General features: G+C 40.3%; 1 protein-coding gene across 2 annotated transcripts in view; it reads right to left on the bottom strand.

Moving 5' to 3' along the window:
• Ttc29 (tetratricopeptide repeat domain 29) overlaps nucleotides 1-27,068 on the bottom strand; it is a 212,388-nt gene that overhangs the window by 97,976 nt on the left and 87,344 nt on the right. For both annotated transcript variants that reach the window (XM_004655942.2, XM_045131550.1), the window contains one exon: nucleotides 2,335-2,426. In XM_004655942.2, coding sequence (XP_004655999.2) covers nucleotides 2,335-2,426 — 92 coding nt within the window. The remainder of the gene's footprint in view (nucleotides 1-2,334; nucleotides 2,427-27,068) is intronic.

Below are 27,068 nucleotides of genomic sequence, written 5' to 3'. Positions count from 1 at the left end.
GGCCTTGAGGCAATTTCCCCTATGACATCAGAAGAAGTGTCTCTACTTCCCTGTGTGTTGTATAACATTGTAAAATTAGGGACCCTGGTCTACCATACATGACAATGACCAGCAACTTTATTGTAGGTTGGTACAAGGGAATTCTAAGTGGAATTTTTTCTTACTTGACATAAAAGTGAAATGAGGTCACAACATCTAGGAAAGTATTATAACAGGATTATTCCCATTTCTAAGAGAAACACACTCTGCTTCCTGACCTAACACAGGTACAACTGTATCCTTCCCCACCTCAAGCTTCACATAATACTGTACAGCCCAAACAATAGGTGGTCTGTTGTTGCCAAAGTTTTCCAGACGATCACTCAACTCCAGCTTTGGCTAGATAGATCAGGAGTTCAAGTTCTTGGAACCAGACTAAAATATTCTTGATGAGTCATAAGGTGAATATCTGAAAAGAATTTGAATCCAACCTCATGTATCTAGAAGCTTCAAAAATAAGACTAACGACCACTAGAAATCAAAGGACTATTGTATTTGTCCCATGACATAGCAAGTACTTAGTAAATGTTTCTGAAAGAAAACATTGCCAACTGAGATTTGATCTCTTTAGTTATGTTGTATACAATGGAAATTGCATTGCATTTTTTAAAAATTATTTTATAAATAAGTCAAGGGATGCATTGATATCACTGTGCAGGCCAAGGCCAAACTTATCATTACCAAGATAAAGAATACAGTCATTTCCACTGGTTTGACATGGTGGCAACAGAAGAGACAAGTCATTTAATAATGAAAATGACTTGGATAAAAGAACCCAGAGTTGATTTGTTCCAAACAGACATTAAACTAAATACTGACAAGTCTTGTCTTTGTTGTGATTTGTAAAATGAAGCTTCCAAGTAATGGCTTGGTTGGTCTTCTGAGGACAAGTGACCATCTGAATGTGGAGATAGTGTAGCACCTATAGGTTGCTTGACTTCTTTATGCATGGCTAGCCCTGTTTCTCTCTAAATGTATATACTCTCCTTATCAATGTGACTCTTCCTGAGATTGTTTTCTTTTTTTACACTTGTATTTGTGTGTGGTGTGAGTGTGCATACATATGTGTGCATGTGCATGTAGAAGTCAGAGGTCAACTCAAGGTCTTTGTCACTCTCCACTATGTTCTTTGAGACAGGGTCTTGCTGAACCTAGAGCTCACCACTCCGGCTAGACTAGCAAGTCAGTTTAACACTGTCATTGCCTCCCCAGTGCTAGGGATACAGGCATGCACCACTATGCCTAGCATTTTATGTGGGAACTAGGGATCCAAACACAGGTCCTCTTGCTTGTGTGGTGAGAACATTACCCACTGAGCAATCGCCCCAGATCATTGACTATGTTTTAATTGGTATTTTGTAGGATGCTTTCCATTTCATTGGTACTAGCATTCTAAGGAGCAATTCTTACATTAATAAATGATATTTCCATAATGCTTTCACCTTTAGTTCATTAGGTATGTGACCATTTACATGACTTCCAAATACCAGTTTTATCTTTTAAAACACCACTCTGTATATATTCACAATGAAGTATAGATGTAAAGAAGTGAGAATTTGCCTATTACTGTACTAATGTAAACAGGCTGTACTTTGAATTTATGACAACATACCGAAAGCTGATCTTAACCTAGATAACTTTTGGTACTGTTAGCCTATTTTATTTTAAGTCATAATTCCTCTGTAAAATGAATTAAATAAAGCACACAATGACTGCAATGCAATAAATGAGGGGCAAACGTATATTTTATGTAAAAAAAAATCTATGTATCAGAAGCTGTCCAAGTGCATTTTTGTTAACTGTTCCATTTTAAATGAAACTTTGGGAATATTGGTTTGGTACCCTACTGTTTATCCAGGTATGCTCAAAGGAGAGATGTCTTAATGGAAGAAGCAGGAAGGGAGCATAAATGCAAACTCCCCTCAAAGCAGAGATCAGGAAAGGTTCGGCAAGCCAGTTACTGAAGCGTGTTGCACAGTGCTGTGCTCTCTGCTTTCTTAACCTGTGAGATGTGACCTGGTTTTTTTTTCTTCTCCCCTCCATTCAAGGTCATCGCTAAACTTACAGAAAAGCAAGAAAGGAAATAATGCAAAAGAGGAATAGGCAAAGGAGACTTTAGGTGCATGTTTTAAAATACCACACTGGTTTCAAATAATGATGAAAGGGTCACTTAAGAAGGACACTGCTTAAATTTTAAGCAGGCAAGTAATGGAAAGCGACAGACCTCAAACAATTTAAGTCTTTCACAGCTGGGTGAATCCGCAGTGACAGCAGGAGGACGATGTGCTAACTTACCTCTGTAGGACCTTGGCGATGGCTTCGTAGGCTCTCCCCAGGCTCAGGTCATCTCCCAGGTCTGTGGAGATATTTTGGTAATTGTGAAGTACCTATGGGGAGAGACAAACACAGTCAACATATAGCCCAACCAGAGCAACTCATGTGCCATTTCATAACACAGAAGATTAAAATTAATAGTTTTTTAAATATCTCTATAATTTTTTGCTCATGAAAAATTCATGTTGGCTGGGTTTATTTTTATCTATAGTATAGCTTGTTTCATGACAATCTCTTTGAGCCATGACAGTGAGGTCTTACTTTTGTAAAAACCATTCTTTCCTTGTACTATCCCAAATCTTCCAATTTGTATACCTTGGTGTGAATAAATAATTGAATAGTTTATAATATTATTTTAAAAGATGGGGACTATTATGTTAGGTAATATAAGGTGGATTGTAACATTCTACTATGGTAGTTTAAAGATCACTTTTCTTTCTATAAATAGCTATTTGAAAAGAACAAATTTAGTGACAGGCCTTTCCTAAATTCCTCAATTTATTAGATGCTTGTCTCACCATGTGTATGGATAGTATACACTAAAAATATTTCTTACAAATATACTTCATTACCAGCAATCTCTTCAACAATTAGAAGATTATAGCTGCCACAGCCAAACATATGATCTTAATTTCATTCAACACTGACATCATCTATGTGGTGTAATTTTCTTCTTTTTTATCCCCCTTTTCAATGGTCAGCAGGAGGAAAATTACATAAAACAAAATCTCTTTTCTTTCTTCTTCTTTTATTGTTATTTGACCCAAACTATTACACACATGAGGACACAGGAAGTCTCCAAAGACCTTTATGGAAATCCTTTTTGCACATTTCCTAAGAAAGAATTAGTGAAAGTCATTTTGTGGCATTTGAGCGAGGGAACTAGAGGGGGCAGGACATGCATATGCCCTGTGTATTCCTGTCTGATTTAGACATTGTAAAAGTCTTGAGTATTAAGGCAAGGTTAGAATGGGAAATTTATTTTTACATCTTTTTTTTCTACTATTTCTTTTATTGACCATCCTCCATTGACATATCTGTTTTCCTTTTCTCCACTTGCTGGTCTCCTTTGTCACCTAAAATAATCCCCCCACTTTACTTTCATGACACATTCAACTTTACTCCACCAAAGTTAACATCTGGGATAATAATTTCCAGGAGGCCATTGTAATACCTTACAATAAGCAGGTTTTGTGTGGTTTGCAAGTGACTGCTGATACTAAAATTTACTCATTGGTCCATATTAATGCCTGAGTTTAATTTCTACAAAGCTTGCAAATTTCAAGTTTTTAAAAAATATGATTTTTAAAAATATTTTATTTTTATTTATTTATCTGACAGAGAAAGAGGGAGAGAGAGAGAGAGAGAGAGAGAGCAAGTGAGAGAGAGAGAGAAAGAGAGAGAAAAAGAGGAACGGGCACGCCAGGGCCTCCAGCCTCTGCAAATGAATTCCAGATGTGTGCGCCCCCTTGTACATCTGGCTAACGTGAGTCCTGGGAATCAAACCTGGGTCCTTTTGCTTTGCAGGCAAATGCCTTAACTGCTAAGCCATTCCTCCAGCCCTAAAAAATTTTTATTAAGTATAGTCAATGCACATAGTAAGTACTAGGTTTCATAAGGACTTTCCATAAGAGTAAATAATGTACTTTGAACATAGTTCTCCCCTATTGTCCCCAGCCATTCCTTTTCTCCCAATTCCTGTTTGTCTATTTAATTCCCCTAAAGAGTTTCACTTCTACTTTTATGCCATATAGACATTCACAATTCTATGTATCTATGTAAAATTTAGGATCCACAAATGATAGAAAACATGCGATATTTGTCTTTCTGAGACTGGCTTCCCTTTGTATGAAAATCTCCAGTTGAAGCCATTTTCCCACAATTTTGTTCATTTTTTATGGATGAATAAAACTCATGGTACTTCATATACCACATTTTTTTTTTTATTTACACATTACTCTCTTTTGGGCACCTGATTGGTTCCCTAACTTAGCTATTTTGAACCATGCTGCAATAAACATTGATGTGCAAGTATTTCTGTGATATGTTGACTTGGAGTCCTTTGTATAAATATCTAGGAGAGGAACAGCTGGGTCATAAAGTAGTTCTAATTTTTTGAGGAACCTCCAAACTGAAGTTCAAGGAAAGTGAATTAATTTACGCTTTTATCCACAGTGTGTAAAGCATTCCTTTTGTTTATATCCTTGCTAGTGTTTGTTGCTTATTTTCTTCATTACAGCCATTCTGACTAGAGTGAGATGGGATCTCAATTTTAATTTGCATTTCTCTGAAGGCTAATGGATGTATTTTTTTCATATATTTATTGGACATCTGTACTTAATCATTGAAAATCATTTCATTATCCCTTTTATTGATTGGGTTGTTTGATTTCTTGTTTTTTTTAGGTTTTTGAGTTCTTTGTATATTCTAGAGATTAATCCTCTGTTAGATGTGTAGCTATAAGAACCCCAAAACGAGGACCCCACGCTCTGCCCGGATATGGCGACACCCCAAATCACTCATGAGAAGCGGTCTTGATGAAAACTGCAAGAGGATTTTATTCCAAGCGCGCTGGGGCCCACAGTCGTACACCGCACAGGGGTAGAGGACTGCAGAGCCCCGAATGCAGGAACGGGACAGTTTTTATAGGGTTTCTAACAAAGCCTGTGCATTAGACCAATCATTTTTTTTAATATCAGGAGCCCGCGGGGTGTGAGCCAGTCAGTTTGTGCCACTCTATAGTTTCTAAGCCAATTAGTTTAATTTGTTCAAGCCCCTCATGGACCAATCAGTCTCTTATGACCTCGGTGGTCAGCATTTGCGCAGGTCCTTGGGTGGGAGTAGCAGAGTGTGGTATCAGTCTCCTATGACCTTGGAGGTCAGCATTTGCGCAGGTCCTTAGGTGGGGGTAGCAGAGTGTGGTATCAGTCTCCTATGACCTTGGTGGTCTGAGGCAGGCTGCTACAGCTTATGGTGCGAGCTACTAAGGCTTACAGTGTGGGCTATTAAGGTTTATGGTGCAGGCTATTTACAGAAACCAAATAAGTGGTTTACTTCATTACTCATTTCCCATCCTTGAGGGCTATCTCATGCCCTTTTTACCTAGTTTTATATTAGGAGAGAGAAGGAGGACAGGAGAGAGGAAGTTCCAAAGCCAGTACCTGCTCAAGAGATATTAAAGGTTCTTTCAAGACAAGGTTAGTATTTTTTTTTAAACCTTTGTTCTTTCCACACACTATCTGAGTTGAATTATTTCACTTTGTGAGGTTGCATAAAACACTGCTAAGAAGAAATAATTGTCAGAAAAGGCAAGACAGGTCATTCATTTCTTCTCCTTATCCTATCCTATAAAAGTAACTTCTGTCTCTGGACCATCAAAATGCATTTCATTAAAATATGCCACATTCAAGATGGTGCAGTGGGGCTGTTCTGTTTCCACTATTCCAAGGGTTTGAATTGGACTCAGCTCTGGATCTCTGGGAAGGGAGAGGAAATACTTTACTTTCGTTTCCTTACATATTACTGGGCATGGTCAGCTCTAACTATACTACTAGACCACCTAGGGAGGTTGGGCAGTTACCTGAACTTTAAATGAGCCTCTGGCTCTGCAGGTGACTTTCTCTACTGTTGTTTCTGTGGAGAAACCTACATAAATCACCATAGGGATCCCTTCTCAGCCTTTTGGCTAAGAGCGAGTGAAACCACCATAGGAAATAAGTTCTAGAACTGAGGCCATTTGAAATGGGAGTTATGTACAGTTGAAAAAAATTGCCACTGAACTCCATTCCTCTTTGTTTCTTTAGATTTCATATTTTGGAGATTAAAAAACACACACACATATATATATCCCAACACTTGGGAGGACGAAGTAGGAGGATTGCCATGAGTTCCAGGGCACCCTGAGACTGCATAGTGAATTCCAGGTCAGCTTGAGCTACAGGGAAACCTTACCTTGAAAAACAAAATATATATATATTTATGTATATATGTATATATGTATGTATGTATGTATGTATGTGTATATATATATACATACATACATACATATATACACACACGCACATATATACATACATACATATATACATACATACACACACACACATGAACTTTCAGCTAAGTGTGGTGGTGCACACCTTTAATCCTAGCACTCGGGAGGCAGAGATAGGAAGACTGCTTTGAGTTTGAGGCCAGCCTGAGACTACATAGTGAATTCCAGTTCAGCCTGGGCTAGAGCGAGACCCTACCTCAAAAAACCATGCAAAACATTTACATCTACATATTATGTATATCTGTATGTATAGAGCTTTCTCATCTTATCAACTCTTTCTTTCTTAGTTGGTCCAGTCTTTGAATCAGAAGAGAGCCTTACTCAGAAAGCACAAGCCAGACACTTGAGGGTCCTCCTGGACTAATTCATCAACTTCTCCTCTGAGCATCCACGTTTTATGTAATACCCTAGGGCATGACAGTTCTACTGTTGAGCTAAGAGTCTTGCACCCAGAAACTCCATAGCTCTGAGCTACATTCCTGAGATGTCAAATGGAAATGACTAAATCCTATCATGAAGGGGTGTTAGAATGTTCCAATATAATGTCATATTTATAGTATTTACTAAGGATTTGAGTGAAGCAACAGCTTAATTTCCCCTAGTTCTTACCTAATCCAGTAATTCTCAAATGGGGGATATTCGGGAACACTTGGAGATATTTAAGGTTGGCACAATGTGCCAGGTACTATTGGCATATAGTGGATTAAGGCCAGGGATACTATTAAACACCATACAGTGCACCCCATACACCCCTGTAACAAAGAATTATCCAGCCTAAAATGTGAGCACAGCCACTGTCCAGAAACCCTGATCCAGCCTTCGCTTGAATAATTTTCCTGATTGGAAACTATTCCCCTGGGAGGTTAGCCACTCAATCACCAGAGAGCTACAAGAGAAAAATATTGGTTAAGTTGAGGCAAGATCTGCGACTCCCACCTGCTAACCTTGGTTGTGTTTTGTGGAGCAACAAGATAAATCTGTCCAAGTTCACAGAAAGCTTCTAATACTGAAACGTGCCTGTTTTCCCTTGCTGCCCCCCACCCCAGCACTAACAAACAACGCTGTGCAAAATATTCTGAAACGAGTGCGAATGAACCTGCCCAGTTAAACAGCATTTGAATGCTGTCTTTCTAGCTTTGTCTATGAGACTAAGAGCCACCGAAGAGCTGGAATAAATCCACCTAGATGAAAATTGTCTGTAAAACCACAAAGGGCACCCGACAGATTTGACTATAATCAAAAAGTTATGAGTTCACTGCCTGGGGTACATTTTTTCTCTCCTTCCTCCTTGCTCACCATGAGGAGACAGCTCAGCTAGCGTTTTGTCGTGGCCCCCCCATGGAATCCTCAACTTGTGCCATTTCACAACAAAAGTTCAGTGGGGGGAGGAAATGGGTAATGATACAGATTTATACATGTGCAACAAGACACACTAAAATTACAGAAACAAAGCAAAACAAAACAAAACAAAACAAAAACAGGTTTGCTATTGCCAGCTTGAAATCATTGTCAAGTCTTGTTCAGGGAATACATTTATTCTGATTTCTGGCAATCTTGCCCCCTTTAGCCATTTCACAGTTGGTGAGCAGAAAGGATGTTTCTGCCTCATTTGCAGTGTCTGAACATGATTCAGAAAATCAACTGCAACATTAGTCAAAGAAATCAGTGGCTAATGACTTCTGACAGACGCTGCAGTAACAGGCTGCCCCAGCCTGGGCAGCACCAGCATTCGGGGTCTTTTACCAGACCTGATAAGAGGCACAAGTTACAAAGATAATATAAACGGAGATCTTGGATCATATGCTTTCTAAACAGGCAAAAATCCCGATGTGCAAAAAGTACAGCGGTGCTTTGCATAACTATGCCATTGAGTGAACAGTGAGGGCATTTGAAATGTGTGCCTTTGTAAAGATGCAAAAGTAGCATTACACCCATGTTTCTCATAGGACAGCTTGCGTTTTCTGAAACTCTCTTCTTCAATTAAAAGTAGTATACTTAACTGCTATGAATACTGACTATTTAGAGTACATAATCTTCGCCCTTGCCACCTGCTTCTTATATTTGAGCTCATGTGCTGATGGTGCATGCTGACTGACACATAAAGCTGTGAGGTCTGGGGAGGAAAGGACTGAGTGGGATGAATATAAGTGTTTAGTTTCTCATCTGTGACAAGGTCATTGTGTGATCTTGGACAAAGAATATGGTTTCCTTGTGCTTCAGTTTCTAAGTCTGGAATATGATGGGGATCATCGGTCTAAGATTATCCCTCCTAAGACAGGATTTGGATTTCAGGAACTATATATTGATATATCTAGTTACTTAAAATATGATTTTCTTGTTTTCAATAGTTTACCGTTAGATTAAAAATCCCTGATGAATTAATTTTGCTTCTTTAAACTTTAAAAAATGCATTTTATTTTTATTAATTACTTGTGCATGCACGTGCGAGAGAGACAGAGGGTGTGCCAGGGCTGACAGCTGCAGCAAATGAATTCCAGACGCATGTGCCACCTTGGGCATCTCGTTTATGTGGGTACTGAGGAGTTGAACCTAGGTCTTTGGTTTTGTAGCAAGTGCCTTAACTGCTAAGCCATCTCCCCAGCTTTCTTTAAAGCTTTTTAAAGAAACAAAAACAATGAATCTTCTCAATTCAATTGAAATCTGAGTTTTATAAGTTCTCATTTGAAGAGTTTTTACTCTTGAAGAGCTAAATTTTTAAAAATTTTTCTATACCCAATGGAACAGATGATAGTAAGGACAGCTGAACTTATTATGCCAATCAGTTAATATTAAGCAGCAATTAATGCAATGATTAATGCTTTTCAAAATAGCACATTCTTGTTTTATAGCAAGGGTACTTTAATTTGGTGAAATTTAAGGTTACTTTTAAATTTCCTATGCTAAATTAGAATTGCTAATTAATCTTACACATGATAGAAATTTACATAGCATTTTCCACAGCTTTGTAAAGATAAAAATGTTTCCAGGATATCTTCCTATCTCCTTTTACCTAGAATTCTCTCTGTATACATCAAATGCCCAGATGACACTCAGCCTCAAAAACATGACAAAATTCCAAATCACTAGAAATAAAAAAAGTTTTCCTAACAGTAAATCAAAACATCATTCCAAACTGTCATTTTCAAAATTGGTCACTACAGTTTTGTGCTATGTTGATGAGAGGCATATTTCTGAAAAATCTTTACTTTTTCAGTTGATACTTTCTATATAAAGCGCAGTGATGCTTACCCTGTACAGCCCAATCATAGTGTGAGTTATATTTACAGCTACTCAAAAGAAAATATTTCCCTGCCCTTAACCTCCTGTAGAGGAAATTCACTGGAGGCTTAGTTTTATATTTTGCTCGGAGACCCTTGACCAAAGGGTAATCAATTTATGGGCAATCCAGCAATCTATGAGGTGGCCTGATATAAAATGTTCTGCTCAATGGAAAGGTTATAGTGATGAGTTAGTTCAATCACATCCTCTTATGAAATTTATAGTGTTGAGCAGTGAGTATTGGCAGAAGTGAGAGGTGTTCAGAGATAAATGGACATCAAGAGAAGAGGCAAGTCAGTCAACAGAATGAATCAACTTCTGAGGGTCCAAGAATCTTTCCTTCTCAGTGATACACATGTAAGTCTACTTCTGGGCATTCCAGGGATCAAGATCTTTCCATGGCCACAGAATCTTTACACTCAACACCCTTCCTCAATATGAATGAATCTCTTCTTCAAACCCAAGGAATAAAATGGAAACACTTCAAGAGGAAAATGGCCATTTAGCACTAAGGTGACAGGTAAGTTCCTTCAGGTTCATCAGTGACAAATAATATGGGCCGACTGTTTCCATGGCAGGAGAAACAGACCAGTCGACATGGGCGATTTCATGGTCAGAATGAGAACAACCATGACAATGTGGTTTGCTTCCCCATCTATTGCTTTCGCTGGGAAACTGTAAACTCCAATTGGCTGTGTTTCTGTGAGGATGAAAAGTGAGTGTGACAAATGGCCCCACTATACCTATGATAGCATTACCAGTAATATCAGCTTTCTGTTACTTAATGGAAACTAAAGATGGTGGTGGCACTCTGAATCAAGTGAAGTGCCAGTCAAAACGAATTCGATCAGATGCCAGTTGTCACTCACTCTGCTCATGCAGATAAGTCAACATTTATAGACTGCACTGGACTCTGGGTGCCTCTCTCGAGCCATGCAGATATTGCTCCCTCGGTCAGGACCTCTAGCCGGTGAGGCCTCGTGCCTTCAGGTCATTGATCTTTCTCTTTGCTCCCAACTCTCCCAGTGCTTGTGGACATGAAACACAACTCCTTTGCTTTACTCAGGCCTTGGCATATTATCACTTGTACCTAGTTATTAATATTCCTCTCTCTTCAGCTAGAGGGTAAGTGGTTTGAGGACAGCAACACTTCCTTCCTTGCTCTCATTGGATGCTGCTGAATGGATATGGTAGAAACTTTGCAAGCTATCACCAGTGAAATACCTATCAAGACACTTGTGTGCTGATGTAGCTATGATGGGCTGCGGTCCACACTGATATTTGCACTAGAGCCCGCTCAATGAAGAGACACTATAACATTTCATAACTATGCTGAGTGGAAAGTGCGTGAACATTTGTTCAATACGCAGTCAGCCCTGTAAAGTTGAAGTTGTCTGTGAATCATCCAGATTTCTAAAAGGACATACATGAACTTCATAATGACGCATGCACTCCCTATCTAAGCACGAGGCTGCTTTGCCTAGCCATGAAATCAAACAAACAGCAGGTCTCCCTGCTTTCTGTGCTAAGGTGGTCATTACGCTGAAGAGGATAAGCGAGTCCGAGGTGAACTGTGTGAACATAATTGTGGTATCTTGTGAGGGATTCTTCCTGCCTGTGGATTGAATGTAACATATTTTCCCTTCTGTTTACTCTAGAATAATGAGATGCATGGACGTTTTTGCCTTCACACATAACAAAATGAATTGGAGGTGTACGCTGTGGTGATAAGCAAGCTTTTCCACATGCCTCCACCCTTCAGGAGCCACTTACCACCTTCCTCCATTTGGATGCCTTGAACTCTACTGACACCCAGGAAAGGTTCCAGAATGTTCTACATTTGTAACTCCCTAGCAGGTTTTAATGAGCCCTGATACCACAAATATTTCCACATTTCTGCATGAACCCATTATCAGGAGGTTTATCTATCCCCTGAAGGCAAAGCCATCATGTATCTGTAATCCTTCACAGTAGATTTCTTTCTCATTGATGGCATGATTCAATAAAAATTCATCCTGCTTTCCTTTTTTCATGAATCCACGAAAGCTTGGCAAAGCACTCTAAGCATGTGGTCTGTGTGCCATGTGATGCAATGTCCTTCCCACCGCAGGCCATGATTCAGGTAAACTGGGCAAACTGCGATTTAGGTCTGTGGTGTCCTGCTGCCCTGTTCGGGCTTGTGAACCGATCCTTTAAAAGAAAACATGACACACAGTGGAAGCGACTTCGCTGGAAGGTTTCTACTCCAGGGAGGCTTTGTCTATGACCCCTTCTCAGTGGGTACAGGAGACTAGAAAGCAACTTGAGTCATTTCCATGCTGCCTGGAAATGCAAGCTGCCAAGAGCTTTCATCAAGTGGGTTTATAACAGCTAGTAAGAAGTGTAAATAATAAATGGCTGGGCTCTCCGGGGACGCGGTGGCGATATGACACAGTTTTTGGTACCGCTGTCGGGGCTCCGCTACTCCTGGAATTCCCTGGCTCCCCAGTAGAGTTCTGGCCTTACAATAGACAACAGTTCAGTACTACATCTAATCCCAGGCAAGAGGGGAGAGCTCCAGAAAGCATTTGCAGATGTTCGCATCCACTAATCTATCCATAATTGATGAAACAGGAAGGTCAGATGTAATGGCTGCTACTATCCCAGCCACAAATAAATGGTTATTGACAAAACAAACCGGTGGGGCACAGGACGCTGAGCGGCGACAGGCGGGAGATGGCACAGGCAGGGGTATTACTGGGATCTGCCCCCCATCCCCGGGGCATTCCTCAGCGAGCCCATGGCAGAAGGACCATGCTGGCACCTAATCAGATGGAGGTGGCTTGTCTAGGAGCGAGCAGGAGGAAGGATGCTGAAGCATAAAGGAAGATGAAGACAGGCCGAGGTGGAGAAGTAAATGAGTGAGCCCTGGACAAGGCTGGGGACCAGGTAAGTCCAGACGCACGAACAGCTTAGAACGGCTCGGGCTGCTTGCCCTGTGGTTCCTCCCATGTCGGAGTGGCTGTGATCGTGCAGCATGTCTCCTTTCGTCAGCCCGGCTGACCCACTGTGCAGCCTGCATGATTCCCAGCCAAAGTGCAGGATACAGGACCTCAGCCCTCCTGACAAAGGGCATTCATCCATATTCTGCTGACGCTGTGTCCGCCCCCTCCAATGCTTCATTGCTTTGGTTTTTTTTTTTTTTTTTTTTTTTTGCTACACATCTATTAAAATCACTTCTGCCATTTTAACATTTTAAGAATGATGAGCCCAAATGCAAAATCATGAAGCTAGAAAAATTCTCAAGAATAGAACTAATCTCTGCCCTTACCTCCCCCCCCCACACCCATACATACTGCTTAAAATCAAACTTATTGCCAAGAAATATGTGTGGGAGGCAAGGTTTACTTTAATAATAAAAAAACCAAATGGTGCATTTTACTCACCGCAACCTATGCAAAGAGAATAATATGGCATTAATCGAGAATTCTTTTATTGACTGAATAAAATTCAAGACATTTAAACATAAATAAATGGCAGAACTGCTAGACTTTCCAATGCAAAAAAAAAGTTTGTATACAGTTTACTGGGTAGCATTATAAGTTGAAGAATGGTAGAATGAAATAGTAGATATTATTGCCATTGCTGGTCATAAAGAGGCACAGGACAGAGAGGTTTTAAATATTAATATCCCTCAAATCACTTAAATCAATTTAACACTCTCTAGTGGTCTATTTGGAAGTATCATTTATTTTATTAGTTACAACCAATGCCTTTGATCAGCTTTGGGAAAATCATGGAAGCTGACAATAGAACGACAGAGAAATCACAGGTAGCATTCTAGCTAGCTCTGTCACATATACCAGGAAGTGTCGTTATAGTGGGTATGTTTGATTTGCTCATCAATTTGCAAACACTGACAATTGAAGGTCTTGGGAGAATCTGCAGAGGTCATTTCTGGAAGAACTTGCCAGAAGCTCTTCTTCTTTATTTCCGCCCTCATCCATAACTTCGAAGTTCCTCATAGTTGCCAGGAACCTTCCCGTGTCTAGGTAGCTGAAGCCAAAGCTGGTGTCATAGTGATTCATCACAGATAATATTCTGAGTGTTAGCCCTTGTTAACGTGACTGGACTTTTGCTCATATCCCAGACCTTGGAGTTACCTGCTTTCTACCTTCTTGCTGTGTATTTCTTCCTCAACTCTCGATCTTGGCCCCAAGCTCGAGTCCTGCCTGACTGACATCTCTAAGTCTGGGTCAGGACTTCCATCCCTGAGAACCACACCCTGTGGTTTGGTATCTATTGCTTGCCAATGGCAGTTGGTACCACTGATTAAATAAAGCCTATTTTACAGTGTTTTCTGCTAATGGTGTACTGAATCTTCAAACAGCTCTTGAGATAAATGTTGATATTATCAATGTGCATAAAACACAGAGAGATGGAGGGACTTGCCTTAAGATACCAATAAGCTGGCGAAGGAAAAAAGGGTTTGAACTGAGACTTTTGGAGACAGTGGTGTTTTTAAAATTTATTTATTTATTTAAGAGAGAGAGAGAGAGAGAGAGAGGGAGGGAGGATGGGTGCACCAGGGCCTTCAGCTACTGCAAACTCCAGACATATGTGCCCCCTTGTGCATCTGGCTTACGTGGGTCCTGGGGAATTGAACCAAAGTCCTTTGGCTTTGCAGGCAAATGCCTTAACCGCTAAGCCATCTCTCCATCCCCTGGATCCAGTGAATCTAAGCAGTGCAGAATGCTTGCTTTGGGATCCTCCTGAGAAGGATTGTGCTGACCCTTGACCTTCACTTCCAATGGCTGTCTTGTGTCTCAGTTGCTTGGAGCAATTCTCTACCCACTCACAGAGACATCGGCTCTACTGTACACGGAGACGTTCACTGTCGCCCAGCATCTCCTGATGCTGCAGATGTCCTTCCTCTTCCTGCTTCCTGGCTGCAGCTTTGCCTATTAGCGGCTGCTATTCTTCCAGCACACTGCTTAATCATAGCAGCTGATACAGCCGATGCCTAGTGCTCTTCTGTTTTTCCTCTGTCTGGGATGAATAACTTTTAAATCAGAAAAATAATGCCTTTATTTACAGGGGCACCCAAGACCCTCTCTGTCCTCACTCCCTTTCTTTTTTATTTTACAGTCTGCTATTATTCTCTCCTTTCGCCCCACTCCCCCCAGGACATTGCCACCTAAGGGCATTGCTCTGCCCAATCTTTCTTCTTTGGATGTTTTTACTACAAGATTCTTTATGGCTGGTTCTCCCCTGCTTGGTACTCTAGGATCCATTCTTTGAAGTATTTTCTGCTTATTTTTACTAGGCTTATCATTGTCCAACATACTACATAATCCATTTTGCTTATTCTATTCAGTTTTCATTGTCTATCTTTCCCCATGATTAGAAGCTCTGTGATGACAATGGTCTTCATCCCTTTTGTGACTGATATGCCTAAAACGGGGTATGGCAATAGGTAGTCAAAACTATGTGCTTGCTGAATATGTGCAGACTGATGTCAAGACCACACACGTTAACTACATTCATCTTCTCAGTGCCCCATGGATAGGTATTTTCATCTCTTTTGAAAGTGGAACACTGAAGCACATAGAGATGAAGCCACTGGGCTCAGGTCAGGCAACTGGGAAGGGGTCATCTGATGTCAGAGGTGGTGGCACCAGACAGCAGGGACTCCTGACTTAGTGACAGAAGAAATGCCGAGGCAAAACTTCAGTGCAAGTGCAGGGAGCCGGGGCTGATCATGAGAAAGATACTCGGCATGTCCACCAACCAGAGTGGAGCTGGGCCTTTTATCAGGCCACTGGGATGCACTACTGTCCAGCAACGTTGTTGATCATATTTTGTCATGCATGGTATTTTCCAAAAAATTTCTTCTTGGTGTATGACACAGGTTGGTGGTCAGTTTGTCCTTCGAGGCATCATGGTACCACCTTAGTCATGATGGCAAAATGTAGCCCTGGCAATACGATAAGAGGATAAAGAATGATTCATTCTCTTAGGGAAAGACTCAGATGGAGCCATTTAAAGGGTAAGACATGAGAACGTGCTCACCCCTTGGCCCAGTGGTGATTTCTGATCACGCTCATTGGTGTTCCTGTCAAATCTTCTGTCCCTACTTGGTACCAGTATGCTACCTGATGTTATCATGCAGGCTAGACTCAGGCTTCTGGGTCTTTCTAGTACAACCTACCTTACTGTGAGCCCATCAAGGTTATGGCCATGGAAGGGGAGAGATGGCTCAGTGGCTAAAGGCACTCACTTGCAAAGCCTGCCTATTTGAGCTCAGTTCCCCAGACACCCATGTAAATCCAGAGGGCATTTGTTTGCAGTAGCAAGATACCTAGCACACACACATGTGCATGCGTGTGCACACACACACACACACACACACACACACACACATACCATGTGTGCATACAAATAAATAAATAATAAAAATATTTTGACAATGGTTTCTTGTAATAATTCCATTAAAGGAACCAAATGAATTCTAATGACTGATCAAAGGCCAAAGAGTTTGGTGACAAAACTAGAAGCCAAACCCAAGCTGTCTGAACCTTAATTTTGCAGTCTTTCTGGTACTTTAAAAATACCACAGTTGGAGATAAAGATTATTGCCTGGATAGCACTATTCTCTCATGTCATCTATTGTGACAAACAATTAAAATGTAATTTTAGCTTTGACGCCTTGTGACAGATATTAATGTTTATTTACATAATATTTTAAGGGAAAATGTTTATTTTTAATATCTATGATACTATAAACATATAAAATGTACATAATAAACACTTGCTCTGCTGTAAGCTAATATAAGCTCATAGGGAAAATGAATATGTTTAATTAAATTTGGGAAAAATACATAGTTAAATCATTTGCAGTATAATAATAAGAACCAATAAACCATTATCTCCTTACTGTTCCTTTGGAATTTCATCAACATGCTATATTAATAAATATCATCTTCATTTTGCAAAGCAGGGGTCAGAGAGTGTTGTCTGCAATCTGAGAAGTCAGCAGCCATAGCAGCAGCAGCGTAATCCTTGCGCTGACCCAGCAAACCAGACTTTTACTGTTCTAGAATGTTCACTGGCATTTACTACTGACACAGTTCTGAGCACTTCTCTGTGTGATTTTACTTATGCTTCAATACCATGACGTTATGCAGCAATGTACTCATGCTACAGGCAAAGAAACTGAGCCACAAGAGAGGCTGACTGACTCCCTCAAGGTCACAACATCAGAAGTGGCAGGGCCAGGCTTTGGAGTCACGAGGTCTAGGAGACAAACTTTCAACCACCACAAAGCTACAGTATTCTGGGAAAATGGTTGAGTTGACAATGTAGAAAATTAAGGTCTATGGGAAGGAATCTGCCCCTCTTGTATTTCTTTTTATATTGAAAATTCTACAAGAATTTGCAACTGAAATATATAACAACCAACATTTCTCACTTGCTTCTTACCCTACTCACATTTACTGAGTTGCTGGTAGGCAGCAAATCTGTACCAGGAACAAGAGGATAACTAGGGATTATAACATGCTTTTGAAAGACTTTTTGTTTGTTTGTTTGTCTTAGAAGTGTTTTCACTTTCCGACACACATGCTCATAATCAGAAAAGGACTGAGAGAAGATAATGCAGACTGGAGAGCAGTTCAATCATAACAAATGAAGATTCCCTGGTGTTGCAGTCACCTTCATGTTGCTGGGATAAACATCCGAACTAGACACAGTGTATAGGAGGGAAGGTTTATTTCAAGCTTAAAGATCCAGGGGAAGTTCCATAACGGAGAAAGAGGCTGGCTCCCTTTCACAGATCCAAGCAGAAAGACACTGCCAAACAGCCCGCAAGCAAACACACACACACACACACACACACACACACACACACACACACACATACTCCTTTGGGCTAGAAATCTGATCTGCCTCTGCCCATAACACCTTAAGGCCAGTCTCCAGGATCCACCCCCTTCCAGTGACACCTCCTTAGGCAGGGAGCTGGAGGCAAGCTTTAATAAAGCACCTGAGGCTACCAGAGTGGGCACACATTCAAACGACCACACTGTGCTAGTAGAGAGGACGAGGGAGCTGGAGATGAGAAACAGGAAGTACCTGCCTGCCATCTCTTCCTCTGGAGATGCCAGGAGCAGGGATCCCATGCCTCTACTTCCCGTGCCCTTTCCCCTTCTTCTGTGAGCCCTGTGCTGATTCTCAAGGTGCCCAGCATCAGAGAGGTGATTTCTCTTATAGTCTTAAAGCGTACTTCAATAATACCTTCTGGTGCACAAAAATTAAAAAAAAAACAGTTATGTATGACAGTAAGTTGTTCATTAAGCAAAACAGATGATAATGTAATTAATAATTAATATCAGAGATTTGTGATTAGCCTCAACAACCGAGTTTAAAGCTACCCCACTCTTGCATCCACCGGTTGCAACAGTCACAGCAGTCAGAGGCAGGGGCTGCATGCTGGGCTGTACACTCGCTGCCTTTGTCATCAAAGGTGGGCTGCTCAATTCAGATCTCAGCCTTCCTTTCCTCTGCCACTCCCTAGCAACCTCTTCCTCCAGACAGTTCCACTTCCCAACATTCCTGCTCCAACCCACAAGCATCTCTCTAAATTCTTTTATTACTGGTTAAGGTCTTAATAATTTTCTTTAATGTTCTAGGCTGAGATGAGCTGTTGAAACAAGGAACTGCTATGATCAATGGTGCACTGAAGGTTTTTACTATAGGCCATCTATATAAGCCTACTGAAAACATCAATTAAGACCTTTAAATTTTAATGGAACAAAAAGAAATAATGGTTTACTTTTTAGGTAGTTTCAAAATCAATATGTTAATTGCAGAAAATGTGGGGAACACTGATCCCATTGTCTTCCCCATATAGAAAATTAAAGCCATTCTTTATCCCCATTTCCACAGATTATTACTGAAAACAATTTGATGTTTTTAGTATTTTATATATATTTATGCATTATGTGTATATATGCTTGCATATATACATATGTAAGTAGGGTCATAATGTACATTGTTTTGTAACCTGATTCTCTTACCCAATATATCAATAATATTTTTACTGTTATGTTTGTTATGTAATTTTTATTGTCTGTGTTACATTTCATTGTAGGCTGCTCAACAATAATCAATTTACTACTGTTTCTCATTTATTTTGCTTCTGGATTTTTCAACATTATAAATGATACTTATAAAGTTGTATATAAGGATTACAGATAAATCTCAGTATTACTAATTATGCAAATAATGTTCTAATTAAATATTTGTGTAATTGTTAATAATTTTTTCCTTTAGATCAATTCTGAGATAAATAATTCCTAAGTCGAAATATATGCAAAATTGCACACCTCCTTAAGAAAGCAAAACTAGGGCTGGAGAAATGGCTTAGTAGTTAAGGTGCTTGCCAGCAAAGCCAAAGAACCCAGGTTCACTTTCCTAGTACTGACATTAAGCTGGACGCACAAGGTGGTACGTGTGTGTGGAGTTCATTTTCAGTGGCTAGAGGCCCTTGTGTACCCATTCTCTTTCTTTATTTGTCCCTTTCTTGCTTACTCTCTCCAGTAAATAAATAAAATATTTTTATAAACAAAGTAAAACTAGGGCTAGAGAGGTGGCTTAGCATTTAAGGCACTTGCCTGCAAAACCTAATGACCCAAGTTTGATTCTCCAGGACCCACGTAAAGCCAGATGCACCAAGTGGTACATGCATCTGGAACTCATTTTTAGGAGCTAGAGATCTTCTCTCTTTCTCTCTCCCACTCTGCTTGCAAATAAATAAATAAGTAAAATTAATATTTATTGAATGTTTACTGAGTTCCAGAAACACTCATACATTATCTCATTAACTTTTTGTGTGTATTTATATGTATGTGGTTTGCATGCATGTCTGTATGTCTTTGTGTGCACTTGGGTGCACATGTGTGTGGGGGCACGTGCACCTGTGGGCATGTGTGGAGGACTGTCTCTGCCTCCTGGGTGCTGGGATTGTGCTGGTCACCACGCCTACCTTGCACTTATGTGTCTGCTGAGTGTGAACTCCATTCCCCACGCCTGTGTGGTAAGCACTTCAGCTACTTGACATCCCCCCAGCCTCCTTCACGACATTATCTTCCCATTTTACAAGTATGGGAAAGGAATCCTGGGAGTCAAATCATGTTCATAAGCTTTGCAGAATGTCTGTGCCCTTTCCAAAATCTCAGCAGCTGTGGACAGCTCAGTTCAGCTCAGCTCAGCTCCTGGAACCCTTTTCTCTGATGACTGAGCTCATAAAAACATGGGACTCCACGGGACTGCTGTCTTGAGAGGCTCTCACACAGTGAAGGAAACTGGTGGACAAGTACTCCAGTTTCCTCATCTCTCCACCGGGATGCTTAGTTTGTTCCAGTTGTCTACAGTGACCAGTGGGCGGCGGTAAAGCACATGATGTTGGCTTATGTCTTCCTGACACTCCTGCTGATAGAATCACTTATTTTCTTAAAAAAAATATGTTTTTTAAAAATTTATTTATTTGCAAGAGAAAGAGATAGAACAGAGACAGGCAGAGAGAGAATTGGCATGCCAGGGCCTCCAGCCACTGCAAATGAACTCCAGATGCACGTGTTCCTTGTGCATCTGGTCTACGTGGGTCCTTGGGAATCAAACCGGGGTCCTTTGGCTTTGCAGGCAAATGCCTTAACCGCTAAGCCATTTCTCCAGCCCAAGAATCACTTCTATTTAAAACACTTGCACTTCAATCCATGTGCCAAAGTTGGTTCTTGGAGAAACCCAAACCTAGACTTGTGTTAGTCATCTGTCATGGTCCACACTTTCATGAAACTCAAAGAAGGCCTTGAAAGAGTTCATGAGATATCTGGAAATGTGCATTGGAGCGTCATACATGTCCAGGCTACAATCAAACATATACCTGATTAAGTTAATTTTGTATTATTTATTCATTTATTTTGAAACATAGAATTGAGTTAGCTATTGTCCTTACAGCAGGACACATGTTCATCACTGGTATTGTGCCTGCCCCAATAGCAAGCCTCAGCTATATACCGAAACCTATAAATGTCTCATAAAGGAAAGAAAAGAAATGGAAAAGAAAGATAGATAGATAGATACAAAGAAAAAGGTTGGTACGTTCAATTACGTCTTTACACCTTGTCTCAGAGGAAGCATACATGATTTGGCTAACTTTAGAATGACAAGTGTGATACTCATGCCATTCTTGCCCACACGTCTAATCCCTAACCATCCCCTGGTTCCTCCAGGTACTGTGTCTCTTCTATAGTGGCCCTCAGATCAATGTGCTAACAGCTGTGTCTTGGCCTCCAGGTTTGTTATGCGATTAGTCTGGTGATGAACTACGAAGGTTGCTTTATTGCTTGAGAGAATATTTTCACATGCTAGGCCTTGAACTTTAAGGCGTATATGTACCTTATGGCCCGTATGTCACTGTTCAGCGCAGCTGATTGGAGCACTCAGGTTTCAGACCTTTGAACTTCATCTCCCCCGCTCCCACTTTTTGATGAACCAAACAAACACTCTGATGATTTCCCTCATTTTCTCTCAGAATGAAGACCAAAAGTTAATTCAGAAACTTGGTAAAGAGCTATTCTAGTAGCAATTTCTTTTTTAAATGGGTGTGTAAGATAATCATGAAGTTTTGGGTAATGTAGACTTTGGGAATCTGAAACCAGCTTTCACATTTTAAAATCAATACAAAGTTAATGTTTATATTCAATTAAGCTATGAACTTTCCTTCTTGATACAAAACATTGCATAATTTGAAGACAAGTCTTGAGTTTTGCTTTATAGATTTCTGTTTTTAAAAAATATGATTTTTGACACAGGTGTGGTGGCATATGCCTTTAATCCCAGCACTCAGGAGGAAGAGGTAGGAGGATCACCATGAGTTTGAGGCCAGCCTGAGATTACATAGTAAATTCCAGGTCAGCCCGAGCTAGAGTGAGACCCTACCTTGAAAAGGCCAAAAAATTATTTTGGGGGGGTTCATAAGAGATGGCTTGGTAGTTAAAAGGTGCTTGCTTGCAAAGCCTGTCAGGCCAGGTTTGATTCCCCGTCATCCACGTAAAGCCAGATCCACCAAGTGGCACATGCACCTGAAGTTCATCTGCAGTGGCAAAAGGTCCTGGAGAGCCCATTCTCTACCTTCCCCTCTCTCTCCTTGAATATAATTAAACAATAACATTAATTTTTATATTTTTCAGTTTTCTGAATGCATTTTTCCTCATTTAAATTAATAATTATTTTATATGACAAACACTATAATGTACTAATCAATTAACAAGAATCTGTAACCCCAGCACTCAGGAGGCTGAGACAGGAGGATTACTGTGAGTGTCCGGTTAGCCTGGGATATAGAGTAGGACCCTGTCTCAAAGAAGAAAAACAATAATGCACATACTATTTTCCTAAACTGCAGAACTATTGAAAACACTGGAATTTTAATTAAGTAATATGTTTACACAACTCACTAATGAGGAAACAAAAAACATTAGATTTACTACAATTTATTCTCTAACCTTTGCTATAGAAACTAATACCAAGTGATTACTATAAAGTTACCTGGTTTAATGTTATAGAAAGCTTATAACTTTAAACACAAAGATAAGAATAGCCAATGTAATAGTAAAACACACATATCTTCATAACCTCCAAATGACAAAAACATATTTTTCATACACTTATAAAAGAAGCTATTTTCCAAGTAAAGCTAACTGTTCAAAAGGCATTCAATAAGATTATGTGTGAAACATATGTTTATATTTTGCCTGAAAATTACTAAAACATGACTGAATAACATTATTTCTATATAGTTTGGAAATGAATCCTTTTTGAAAAATGAGAGTGTATCACTATGCCTTTTCAACCTTCCTTTTGAAAAATCGGTCCTTGTGCTTGTGTGATGCTGGGTATGTTGAACATTTCTCTATTTAGCATCATAAGTGATATACAAATGAGATAAGCTGTTATGCATGTATAGGTGGAAGCGTGGGGATATGTGCATGTCAGTGTGTGTGTGTGTGTATGTGTGTAAGCCATGGGTGCCCAAATGAAAGAGGAACCAAGCAGTGGGGTTTTTATTGCTAGAAACCTGACTGTGGGGTCTGTGGCCTTCTGGAACTGACTTGCTGGAGGAATGTGGAAGGATTTGATAGATTTGAAACCTTAGCCTAAGAGATACCTTGCAGTGCTGTAAGTACAGTTTGATAGATTATTCTGGTCAGAGTTGAAAGGCCTGAATGCAGTAAGAACTATGGACTGTGAGGTTTGGTTTATGAAGGTGAGAAAGAGCTTTGTAGGGACTGGGCTGGAAGCAGTATGTGTGAGAGGCTGTGCAGTTTGCTGCCAATTTTTTGCTTGCTTGTGGTGCTGGTTTTTTTGTTATGTCTTTCTGCTTGGATTTATGAATGGGAGCCAGTTCCTTTCACCATTAAATCTGTAAGCTTTCCCCTGGATCTGTAAGCTTCAAATAAATCCCTACCTCCCCAAACTGTGTCTGGTTTGGATGTTCATCCCAGCTACATGAAGCTGACTACAACAGAAAATTACTGCAGCTGCTCCTGGGAAGATCCCCAACTGCCTGAGGCAGGCCATGTGACAAAAGGGTAAAGTGCTGGAAACCCTACTGATGGCAAGCAGGAAAATGAGAGCTGAGACTCCCAGCTCGCACAGGCACAGTTGCAAGCTGTGTGGTGAGCCCGCTGTGGGGTGCTTATGAAGCTGCTGGGAACCTACGTATGACCAGGAGTCAAACCGGCCACAAAGTTACCTGTAAAAATAACCAGCTCTCTGCCTGCATCTGAGCCCCTCAGACATGCAGCCAGGAAGCAAGAGGTCAGTAAGAATTTTAACTGGTAAGTAAGGACAATTTCTGTTTAAAAGGTAGTAAAAGACTGGATAGTTAGGTAAAGATAAAATTCCATTTTGCTTTCATGGATGCCATTTTTTACTAAAAGAATAATGATTAACGAATTAAAAATAAAATCCTCCATAAAATGTTTCCTTATTTATATTATCAAATCATGTTGATACAAAGGTAAATTGTAGACAAGAAGTAAGAATAAAGTAAGCAGGTTGAATATATACTGAACATTTCCTGGTGGAATAACGTCACAGTCAACTCCCCACCATTAGTTACAGCAGAACCTGCAGAGATAATAATATCTTACATTTGGAAACCATTTAAAGTATAAAGTACATTTTTAAACATATTCGTTTGTGTCTGTATGCATGCACTCACGAGCACATGGGCATGTGCAGATAAACCAGGATCTCTTGCTGCTTCAAATGAATGGCTGTTCAGTTTCAAGTGGGCGTCTGGGGAATTAAACCCAAGCCTGTAGCCTTTGCAAGCAAGTACCTCTAACTGCTAAGACATCTCCCCAGCCATCCCAAATACATTTTTCTTCCACTTGATCTTCAAATAGATACAGGGAAGCTGCCACTGAGATCCCTATTATACAAATGAAACTGGCTCCAAAAAGTTAAGTGACTAATGTCAGGTGAGAGAGTAAGCTTGGGCAGACAGGACAAAATGCATGTCTTGTGGCTCCATGTCTCTCATGTCACATCTTAGACACTAATGATGCCAACTCTCTACATCAAAACCCTTGGTCATTTCAAATATTTGGCCAGGTTAACAATTAAGGGGCTACGGGCATGGACTGTGTTACACAACCTGCTCTTTGTTACATAAACTATGCACCCCCAAACTCCTATCGTTAACAATGTAGATTTTCACTGTGCATTGACTATTGTCTCCAGTGCTAACATAGGTTTCTGAATACACTGGGCCAGAGCAAAAATTTATAGATGTATGATGGTCTATTTAATTAAAAACAATTATTTTATGCACCTTAGTGGCTATATCATAGGACCTTTTGCGTGGTTGATTCTAGGCCAAGAATTTTAAATAATTATTTTTATTTTATTTATTTATTTATTTATTTGAGAGTGAGTGAGCGAGAGAGAGAGAGAGAGAGAGAGAGAGAGAGAGAGAGAGAGAGAGAGAGGGAGAGAGAATGGGCACACTAGGGCCTCCAGCCACTGCACACAAACTCCAGACACGTGCGCCCTCTTGTGCATCTGGCTTACGTGGGTCCTGGGGAATCCAGCTTCATGCTGGGGTCCTTAGGCTTCACAGGCAAGCACTTAATCAGTAAGCAATCTCTCCAGCCCCTAGGCCAAGAATTTTATGCCTTTTTTTTTTTTTTTTTACTTATTTCTAACAAAACTGTGTGTTAGGGAATAACTGCATTCATATTCCATACATGAAGAAACTCATGCCGAGAAAGGGTATTTTAGGTGCTTGGACAAAGAGCGGGCTTCTGTCCTTCATCACTTTGACTATAAAACTCATGACCTTAAACTGTTTCCCAAACTGAAAGAGTTGATAAACATACTCTCCAAACAGCAAGCTCAGAGAATCTTATTTGAGAACTTCTAGGATTTACTACCTTGACATCATGCAAACTGATCAGGAGTCAAAGGCGTGGTAGTGGGTGTGAGCATGCATAGTCACTCCACGCAACTGTGACTGAGCTTTATCTGAGATAGTCTGAGCATTTTTCTCAGGGTCCTTCCCACTCAGCCAAAGCATGCTGGAAGGGCGTGGAATATAGGAGCCAAGAAGCTATTGTTCTCAGAAAGAAACTGGACTCAGATGACAGGTTATAGGTACAAGAAAGATTTATCTTGTTATGACTGTTATGACTTGAGTCTGGAATGTTCTCCTCATCCCCATGGTTTGAATGCTTGGTACCCAGTTTGTAGGGCTATGTTGGAGGCTGTGGCGCTTTTACGAGGTGGAGCCGGACAGAAGGGCTTTTGAAGGTTACACACTTCCCCTAGCTCTCGTCTTGCTCGTTACCACATGTGGGGGGCCTCTCCCACTCACTCCTGCCACCATGCTTTTCTGTCATGATGAGCTCAAATACCTTCGAGATTGTGACCCAAACACTTCTTCCTCTCTTAAATTGCTCGTCTGGCATCTTGTACAGAGAGGCGACTGCTACAATTATGTACTGCAAAAATACAGACTTTTCTAGAGCTTGAAGTAGCAGGAATATTAAATGCAGGAAATATAATATAAGCCTCAGGCACCCTTGCTCTGGGGTTCCCCTTTGCCTGAGCATCTTCACTTTCATGTGCTGTTTCCCACCGGTTCTTCATTCCTTCTTTCCTTCCTTCCTTTCCCTCTTTCTTTCCTTCCTTCCATTCCTTCCTCTCTCCTCCCTCCCTCCCTTTCCATCATTCCTTCCTTCCTTTCCTCCCTCCCTTCCTTTCTGTCATTCTTTCCCCTTCCTCTCCTTTCTTTAATTTTGTTTCCTTTCTTCCCTCTCCCTCTCCTTTTATTTCTTTCTTTCCTCTTTCTTCCTCCCTCCCTCTTTCCCTTCCTCCCTTCCTTCCTTCCTTCTTTCCTCCCTCCCTCCCTCCCTCTCCCTCCTCCCCCTCTCTTTCTTTCCTTCTCTCTCTCCTTTCCTTTTCTCCTCCTCTTCCTCCTTCCTCTCTCTCCCCTCCTCTCGCTTTCTGACAGGGTCAGACTATGAAATACACATTATGTAGACCAAGCTGGGAAATTTTTCTGTTTCAGCTTTCCAAGTGCTGGGATTACAGGTGTGAATAAACACTAGTTTTTTTTAACTTACTTACCTTTTTTGTTTTTGACACTGTTGTTTTCAAGAAAATGAGTCACATGTTATAAAATTGGGGGGAACTATAAATGTATTTATTTGCCTTTTCCAGATAATTAATTCTGTCATGCCAACCTAGCATTCTTCCTCTTTAAACCAGCCCTAGTTCTGTTGTATTTTATTACCTGTGTTATAGTTATAATTTACTGGAGGAAACGGGTTCTGATATTCAGACATGAGACTGTTGAGAAGAGCCACGTCTCACTGACCTGAGAAAGAAAATAAGGCAGAAAAAGAGAGAGGAGGAAAATGAATGAGAGCCATATGTGACTAGATAAGGGGAGGGCATCTGCATTCCCAAATAGCCCTTGACGGAAGAGTAAAAATCAGTAAAATGGGAAGAAAGAAGATTTTAAGAAACTTGGGTGTTGGAAATTATATTTTGCTGCTTTTGAAAATAGTTAAATAGAAATTGAAATTACTTTTAGATTAGATTGTTGAGTTTTTTTTTATTTTAATATGTCATCTAATAAGACTAAGCCATGGAGAACTTGGAGAATTATTTTACCAATGTAATATTTTCAGTGGTGGAAAAAATTTGCTCTCACTTATAAAAGTGTCCAGAAAGGAAATTTGTTCGGTATGTTACTGTGGAGTTTGCTAAGTAAGATTGTCAGCACGATTATTATTTGATAAGAGTCCACTAC

This window comes from Jaculus jaculus, chromosome 12 (assembly GCF_020740685.1).
Source record: "Jaculus jaculus isolate mJacJac1 chromosome 12, mJacJac1.mat.Y.cur, whole genome shotgun sequence".
Taxonomy (NCBI): domain Eukaryota; kingdom Metazoa; phylum Chordata; class Mammalia; order Rodentia; family Dipodidae; genus Jaculus; species Jaculus jaculus.
This window is presented reverse-complemented; position numbering and strand designations above follow the sequence as displayed.